At 46.1% G+C, this 8,094-nt stretch overlaps 1 protein-coding gene across 1 annotated transcript; it reads right to left on the bottom strand.

Moving 5' to 3' along the window:
* Window positions 1–2,153: 2,153 nt before the first annotated feature.
* On the bottom strand, window positions 2,154–7,827 carry LOC146891648 (disks large homolog 5-like). Its single transcript, XM_087896800.1, has 6 exons — window positions 7,633–7,827; window positions 6,467–6,626; window positions 4,682–4,825; window positions 3,854–4,034; window positions 3,400–3,514; window positions 2,154–2,289 (listed from the first exon to the last, which is right to left on the bottom strand). The coding sequence occupies exons 1-5, from the start codon at window positions 7,763–7,765 to the stop codon at window positions 3,401–3,403; spliced, it is 732 nt and encodes a 243-aa protein (XP_087752926.1). The 5' UTR covers window positions 7,766–7,827; the 3' UTR covers window positions 2,154–2,289; window position 3,400.
* Window positions 7,828–8,094: the final 267 nt, after the last annotated feature.

Raw genomic sequence — 8,094 nt, 5'->3', positions numbered from 1 at the left:
TCATAGTAATATCTTTCTTTAGGTTAGGAAAGTTTCTTCTATGATTTATTGAATATATTTTCTGTACATTTGAATTGGACTTCTTCACCTTCTACTATCCCTATTATTCTTAAGTATGATCTTTTTGTGGTTTCTTTATATTTCCTGGATATTTCATGTTAAGCTTTTGTTAGATTTAATGTTTTCTTTGACTGCTGAGTCTATTTCTTCTATTGTATCTTCAGTGCTTGAGATTCTCTCTTCCATCTCTTGTATTCTGCTACTTATGTTTGCATTTGTGGTTCCTGATCATTTTCTCATGATTTCTGCTTCTATAATTCTCTCAGCTTATGTTTTCTTTATTGTCTCTGTTTGAGTTTTCACGTCTTGAATACTTTCTTTTATATGTTTGATTGCTTATGGTTTTCTTTAAGGGATTTGTTGATGGTAGTGGTGCTGTGTTGCTCTTTGTGGTGTTGGTGTGTTCTTATCTTGTCTACCCATCTTTTCCTCTGATTGCGGCTCTCTGTGACTCTGGTGACTAATCTTGCAGGTGCCAGTGGATCCAAGGCTCAGATAATTGCTCCTTGTGGCTGAAGACCACAGTTCTAGCCACTCCGTTGGTCCTGTCATATTCCTAGAGGTCATTCAGTACTTTCAGCATTCACTCTGCAATTCCAGGGGTCATTCAGGCCTGTTCTTAGCAAGATGACTTGCTTGGAGCTCTTTCTGCTGAGGTTACTGCCTTGGGCCTGCTCTGGGAGAGGTCCAGGCACAGACCTACTCCCTCAGTGATCACAGATTCATGCCCAGTCTCACAAAGGACTTTGGTTCCAGTTACTCCCTCAGAGGTCCCAGACCATCTATGACCAGGGGAACCAGTGCTCATCTTTTGACCTCTGGAGGAACTGCATACATGTGGGCAAATGCAAGATCAAGGCCAACAGCCTCTTTAAAATATTATGTCCCAACGTGACTTGGAATGTAATTATCTGTGTGGTGTGGTTATGACTGATATTTTATTGCAAGAAAAGCTCTGGGTTTCCTGATTTCTTTCATGTTCCCATAATCAATGTGTTTGTTGACTGAGAGTCTATGCAGTAAAAGGGTCTATTTCTCAGTAATTTAGTCCTTATTACTAATTTTTGAAAGTGTATCTATAGGGTACTTCATTCTAGGGGTAGTTAAATACATGGCAGCATAGGTACTGATGGGATACTGATTTCTACATGAAATGTGTGTACATGGAGCAAGCCTTGCTACCCACACACAAGATGCCAATCTGCTGTGTCGCCCTGGCTGGCTGAGAACTCACTGTGTAGCCCATGCTGCCTGGAACTAGCAGAGATCCATCTGTGTCTGTGATTTCTGAGGTTATAGAAGTATGACAGTACACGTGTCTAAAGAAGTTGGGCTTATGTGTGAAGAGTTGGAAATTCCATTTTTATTTAAATTTTATTTAAATTTAAAATTCCACTTTAAAAGGGCTGTCAACATAAACACTGAATTGCCTTAACAAACTACAAAAATCAGTAACAAGAACAAATAACATCCAAATAACAAAGCTAAAACAAGAACTATCAAAACCGAAATCAAGAAACAAAAAGCAAATTATGTTTAAGCTAATTAGCATTCTTCACGGCAGACTTAGTAGCACAGACCTACTATTGGCTGTGGCCTGCCTTGGAGATATGGTAGCAAGGCAATCACCCGTTTGATCAGCATTTTCAAGATACCTATAGTCATTATTCTTAGGGACTTTACATGTCATGTTCTCTCTAAGGCTGAACCCATTTGCTCCTAAATGTTGACTTTTGAGAAATTTTTTCTCTAAGATTTTCTGCTCCTTAACCTATTTTGATGCTTTCTTTTCTTCACAAGAACTGAGTCCACAGACACATGGATCACATTGGGAATGGTCACCTGGAGGTCAGTTGGTGTATCCCTCACTGGGTGAGTTCATGACGACCATGGGTGTCTTTTTGTCTGGAGGCGTTTATCCTGATGTGAATAATGTCATGAGTACAAGGTCTCTGTGGCTTCCTTTGTTGTCTTCAGTTCTCTTAAGGAGTGTTATCAAGGATGAAAAAGGATCAAGACCCAGAAGCAGCCATGCTGGGCCACTGGCTAGTAATAATCACGGCCTATTACAAACAGGAAACCAAACTTGATGAAGAACATGCATCCCCAGAATGCAGTAGTTGCTGGGGATGGGGCTCAGCAGGTGGCTCTTGCTCTAGCATCTCCTTCTGCAGGTGACTCTCATCCTGTGCTGGGGCCGGTTCCAGATCAGTTTGAAGACTTTTGGACCTGGGAAAAGAAAGCAGTTAAGACACAGGCCATGTGGGGAGCTTCTATGTTGGATGTCAAGGAGCTCCATCCCTGCTCCTCAGCTGTGTCTGACAGTCAACATTCATCTTTTGACTGATGTCAGTGTTGCTGGCTGCAAGTAATTAGTTTCCCAGTGTAGCTGGGGCTAAAACTTTTCTTAGTCCTCAACACAAGTCATAACTTAAAATAAGCACTGCATGTTGTCCATTCTACTAGAAAGGTTAGGGCCTTCTTATATATATAGTTATCCGTATCTACAATTCCTTAATAACATAGTCAACACCACATGAGCAATAGAAATGGTATTCATGAGTTATGGACTGATCGCATCATTTTGTAGATAGACATAAAAGAGATTTGCAGCCTGGGTACCTGAACAAAATCATGAGCCTAGCTCAGTCCTCATGCCCAGGAGGCATGTACAGTAGAGCCTGTCTTGCTAGAGGATTGTTTCCCGAGATCTGTGCCCGAGAATACTGACTCATCCAGCTTCTGGAGGCACTCAGAATTTATGATTTCCTCAGGACTAGAGCTGGGAATCTGCATCCTGGCTCTCTTTGGGAGTCTGTTATAGCACATCTCAGAGAAGGTTCTGATCTTCCCTGCAGCTGAGACATCTGCCAGTGTTCATTCTGGAATGTCCTTAACCTTTTCTCTCCATAGAACACTTTACACAGGAACTGGGCAAATGTTGTAGAAAGAATTGTTCAGCGGTGAGAATCTCTATCTACATGATATTTTCCTAATAAAAATGCATTTACAATCAGGCCTCATGGTGCAAACCTTGTAATCCCCTATGTCGGAAAGCTGAAGCAGGAAGCTCTCTGTCAATTTTAGGAAAGCCTACTGGGAACAAAGCTACAGAGTTCTGAAGGAGGAAGGAAGACTCAATTCTACATACTCACTGTATGTCGAATGGAATATTTACTAAAAAGATCTTATTGATGGTACCAGCAGAATTCTCTGAAGTCTTTGTTCCTTGTTTCTTGCAGGGAGACACTGAGGTGAGCAGGGGTCCACAAATGACAGAGCTTCCAGGCACAGGGGACCCACTTGGCTCTACCTTCTCCTCCCACTCTGTTCTCCTACCTCATCTGGGAGTCCTCAAAGTGATGCTGCAGCTTTTCTGCCATGTCCTTTTCGGGGTGAACACCTCCTTCTGCTTCAGCAGGAACTGAAGTCTTTGCTCCACTCTCTTGAGATCCTGTTTATTAGAAGATTGTGTTCTTAGTGGAGGGCCAGAGACTGTCATACAAATCTAAGTGCATATAAAGGACCCAAGTAGCTTGCTGGTCAGCCAGTCAGGAAAACAAACACATTTGGGAAATTAAGAAACCATGATCCAAGCTAGAGACTGACCAGAAAAACAGAAATACTTGTACACGGACACTGAAATGATCACCCTGAGAGCCTTAGTTTTGTGGCTGGATGGGAGTGTAATAGAATCAGGTGATGTGTAAAAGCACTCACGGGGGATGGGCAGAGAGGAGGTCAATGGGCAAATGGCTGTAGACCTCAGCCTGACCGCCTTGCCTGCCAGTACCTGCTGGTGCTGGGAGTTGAGGTCACTGGTGTCTTCTTTGTCCTTACAGATCACTTTCCACTCCTCCAAGAGGGGCTTCAGCAGATTCCAATCCTCCAACAGCTTCCTTTTCTCCTGCCTCAGCATGTCCACCTTCTTCTCCAGCTGAGTCTTTTGCATCAGGAGCCGGCTCTGCAGACCACTGGAGAAACACTCTGCATACTCAGGCCCTGCCAGACTGCTCCTGCCACCCCTGACTCCAGGAATAAGCACCCCAAAAGGTCTTATGCTTCCTAAAAGACTTAGTCTGGAATCTGATACAGCCATGACAGCTGAACTCCGAAAGCCCAGAGGAGAGCACAATTCATACAGGAAATTATCAAACTACTATGGAAACCCACAACAGTAAAAAGGATCCATGTCCATTCAATAGGAAGAGGAGGCCAGCAGCTGTCCTTCACTGTCTATGGTAATGGAGAAACATCAGCAAGTGGTGGGCAAATCCCCTCCAAGGGAAGACAGGCGACCCCAGGTGAGTATGTTCTACCTACAGGTTCCACAGCGACCATATCTGTAAAGCCTGGTCCTGAGTTCCAGATGTCCAAGACTGCCTGACGTTCCTCTCACACTGCAAATCCCTTTTCTACCTAGAGGCTCTAGGACAAGGTGGCAGGGGTAACTGTCTCTTTCACACTTAGAAAAACTGAGTCTAAGAGACACAAGTCTAAGAGCTGCTGACTAGGAAGCAGAAAGGCTGGAACCACAGTTGGGGACTCTCCATGCAGAGAAAAAGAAAGTCAGAGAAATCCATTATACAACCTTTGTTTCCACGACAACACGGGCACTTACCGATAGAAGACCGTCTCCTCGGTCAGCTCACTGAACTTCTGTGAGGCCATGGTGTTCTCCTCCTCCAATCTCTTCAGTTTCAACATGACCTCATCATGTTCCGACTTCAGTTTCTCATAGAATGAGTTCGGCTTGTGGTAAGGCCTAAAAACAGAAGGAAAAACCCCATGGACACTGTCCTCGAGTATCATGGGAACTCTAGTTGATCCCTGGTTCTCCATAGTCCTGTGGATGCCACATTTGGCCTCATGTGGCCTGGGACCACAAATTACTTTTCAGTTGGTATCCTTGCCCCAGGACAGCTGAGACTCAGGTGCAGATGGAGGGTCCCCTGGGTGCATGTTCTCACTCAGTAGGCCTAGAAGTTCAGTGTCGCTCTCTATGTTACCAGGAGTCTGTGACATGGGTCTTGACACACCACATAGTGTAGTGACCTTTCTCCCATTTCACAACAGCGAGTCTATATCCTGGGTTAAAACTGCTGAACACTTAGAGCACGTAATTGTGAGTTTTAGACACAAGAGCACGACAATGGTAAAACTCCCCCAAGGGATTCCTAGGTGATACCAAGGTGAGAACATAGGACAAGAGTTGTGTGACCTAAAGTGGCATCACCTGGAATGTGGGACTGGAAAATCCTTAGGCCGTACCACAGATGCCTCGCTCCCAGTATCTACAGGGACAAACATGTTCAAATATGTGCAGTATGCGCACACAGGCACACAGACGCACACAGACACATGCGTGCACACATACACAAAGAGAGAGAGAGAGAGACAGAGACAGAGACAGAGAGACAGAGAGAGAGAAAGGGAGCAGATGAGACATAGAACAGATGACTGCCCTAACGTGGCTGGTAAATAAGTGCACAGAACAGAATTGTCTAAGAGTAAAATGACGAAAATTAGAGAGGAAGTGGAATGTGCCCTAGAATTCCCAGTTACAGCTTAGATGGACCAAGGCTCCTCCAGCTGCCACCAGAGTCTTTGAGCACGCAATATTCTGCCAGTCCAGTTCAAAGTCTCACCATACACTACCAGCAGTTAGTATCTCCCACAAGCCACCACCTGTCAAGTCCTTTCTAAATGCACACTGGCCAATACAAATTACTGCTTCAGTCCCTGAGCTGTATGACTAAGACCACACGCTCTGGTTTTCATTTAGAGAAGGGAGAACACTCCCTCCAAAGCTTCTTGTCTGCCTCTCCTCTGAGAATAATTTTGGATGGGAGCTTCAGCACAGAGTCCCTCTGGATTTGCAAGCTCTGAAAAACCAAGACTTTTTCGTTACCAGAATTTAGTTATTTTCCTTTAATTTAAACAGCATTTTTATCTATTTTACATAACATATGCAGTTTTCCCTCCTCATTGCCCCCTTTCCCATCTAACCCCTCTCCTTCCACTCCTCCTCCTGTCTCCTCTCAGAAGGGGAGACCTCCCATAGGCCTGAGCACAGCATGTTGAGGCAGGGCAGAGCTCCTTGCCTTACTTCAAGGCTAGGCAAGGTCATCCAGCATCGGAACAGGTTCACAAATGTCAGCCAAACTCCAGGGACGGGTCCTGATCTCACTCTTAGGAGCTTTACAAAGTGACCAAGCTACACAATTGTCACACACATGCAGAGGGTGGCCTATGTCAGTCCCATGCAGGCTCCCTAACTGTTGGTTCAGAGCCCATGAACTCCCATGAGCTTAGGTCAGATTTCACTATGAAACCCACGACCCTAAAAGAAATCAGGAGAGGGTGATACTGCAGGCACTCCCATGAAGTCTGAACCGATGGATACCTATTGTCCACGGTGCCTTCTGTGATGAAGGTGAGGCGTTCTCGCAGCTCATTTCTTTGTCTGGTCATCAGCTGCAGCTCCGTGGTCAGCCTCTCCATTTTCTCCTCCACTGGTGTCTTTGTGGGGAGCGTTGGGTGGGACAATGGCTCTGCAGCAGTATCTGTGGGACAATAGAACACAAGTGAAATTGCATAGCAACAAGGCATAGAGGAAGGACAGACCACCCTGAGGCCCAAACAGAGAGATGATGTGTGGAAGCCATTGACAGCAATAATCTTTTGGGCCTGGTTGAGACATTCTCCCTCTATGGATCTCAGCTCGCCCATCACTCTAGACATGTGGCTACATAAGCAGCCTGGAGTTTCCTTTGCCTCCCTGCACAGGCTTCAGGAGGAGACAGCAATCACCTCTTCAGGCTTATTCACAGCAGCACAGGATGCAGCATGGTCCAGAGCCCTGAAGCCTGCCTGTTGTGAGGAGCCCAGATGTTCTTCCTGGCTGCTCCAGGCCCATGGCTGTGGATTGAAGAGTCACACAGAGCACAACATGGCCAGCAGACTCACCAAGTCACCCCACTGACAGCCCAGAACCTGAAGCTGACAGGAAGCAGGCTATCTCTGCCCTGATCCCATGCCTCTGACGGTTGTTTGGCTACGCTAGGGAACTGCCTGCCACCATCAACTGCTGATTCAGAACCCTAAGGATGCCACGGTCAGGGAGAGGTGGTCAGAGGAGTTCTGCTGTACAGTCTGTGGACACAAGGTCTTGGTCAGAAGCACTTATCTCTCTGTGTGACTAGTGTCAGACAGCGACTGAACCTAAAGGGAGCTACTGAGGGTGAGGAGCAGTGATGTGTGCCCTAAGATGGGAACATATTAATCCTTCCCTTCGTCCGGATGGTCTCCTTCTGCCATCACCTTACAGCTTCAGTCCACAGTAAATGGCAAAGCGAAGTGGTGCTCCCAGAACAACAGCCTTGGTCAGTTCTGTCTCTGGCTTAGGAGATGAACTAACTAATGTTCTGGAAATCCTTGGCTTTCGTGAGTTACGATCAGCAGGGAAGTCCATTTGTTTCTCAGAGGCATCAGCCCCGATGTCCCATCACTTAAAGGCCCAGGTCAAGCCCACCTCCACCACAAGCTCCATATCCCCTGGCCAGGACTCACTCTGCCTTCGCCAGAGCCATTTCTTTGTTCGTGTTTTTCTCTGACCCTGAAGGGTAACTTCCTTTTGCCTCTCTCTGGTCTCTGGTCGTCTTCCACTCTCTCTCCCAAACAGACTCCTCAGTCTTGACAACATGGCTAATGGTGGCCCTGATAGGCACTGAAGGAATGCCCTAAGGGCAGTTGGTGTTGCTACAACACTGGTGACATCACTTGGAATTCCAAGAGGTCTCCAGGGTACAGTAGAATGTTCAGAGGAGGAACTGCTGGTGTCATGGCTGACTGCATTTGCACCCCTGCTAATTAGCTTTCCTGAACTGACCATAAGTCCAGGTTCCCTTTCTTGAAGTCTCCCTGGGAACACAGAGGAAGGCTTTCAATGCCCCTTCCTACCAAAACCAGAGTTCCGTTAGCATAAATGGAAGGCCGCTAGTACTTCCCGTGTTGAGGACTGATCTATTTTTT

The sequence above is a fragment of the Myodes glareolus genome, chromosome 15 (assembly GCF_982192425.1).
Source record: "Myodes glareolus chromosome 15, mMyoGla1.1, whole genome shotgun sequence".
NCBI lineage: Eukaryota > Metazoa > Chordata > Mammalia > Rodentia > Cricetidae > Myodes > Myodes glareolus.
This window is presented reverse-complemented; position numbering and strand designations above follow the sequence as displayed.

Excerpts from the sequence above, each read along its gene's own strand:
- LOC146891648 (XM_087896800.1), bottom strand. The coding sequence starts at position 7,765 with ATGTTGTCAAGACTGAGGAGTCTGTTTGGGAGAGAGAGTGGAAGACGA. Across the intron at positions 4,035-4,681 it reads GAGGAGACGGTCTTCTATCG|TGGTCTGCAGAGCCGGCTCC; the intron begins GTAAGTGCCCGT and ends GTGTTTCTCCAG. Across the intron at positions 3,515-3,853 it reads TCAACTCCCAGCACCAGCAG|GATCTCAAGAGAGTGGAGCA; the intron begins GTACTGGCAGGC and ends TCTAATAAACAG.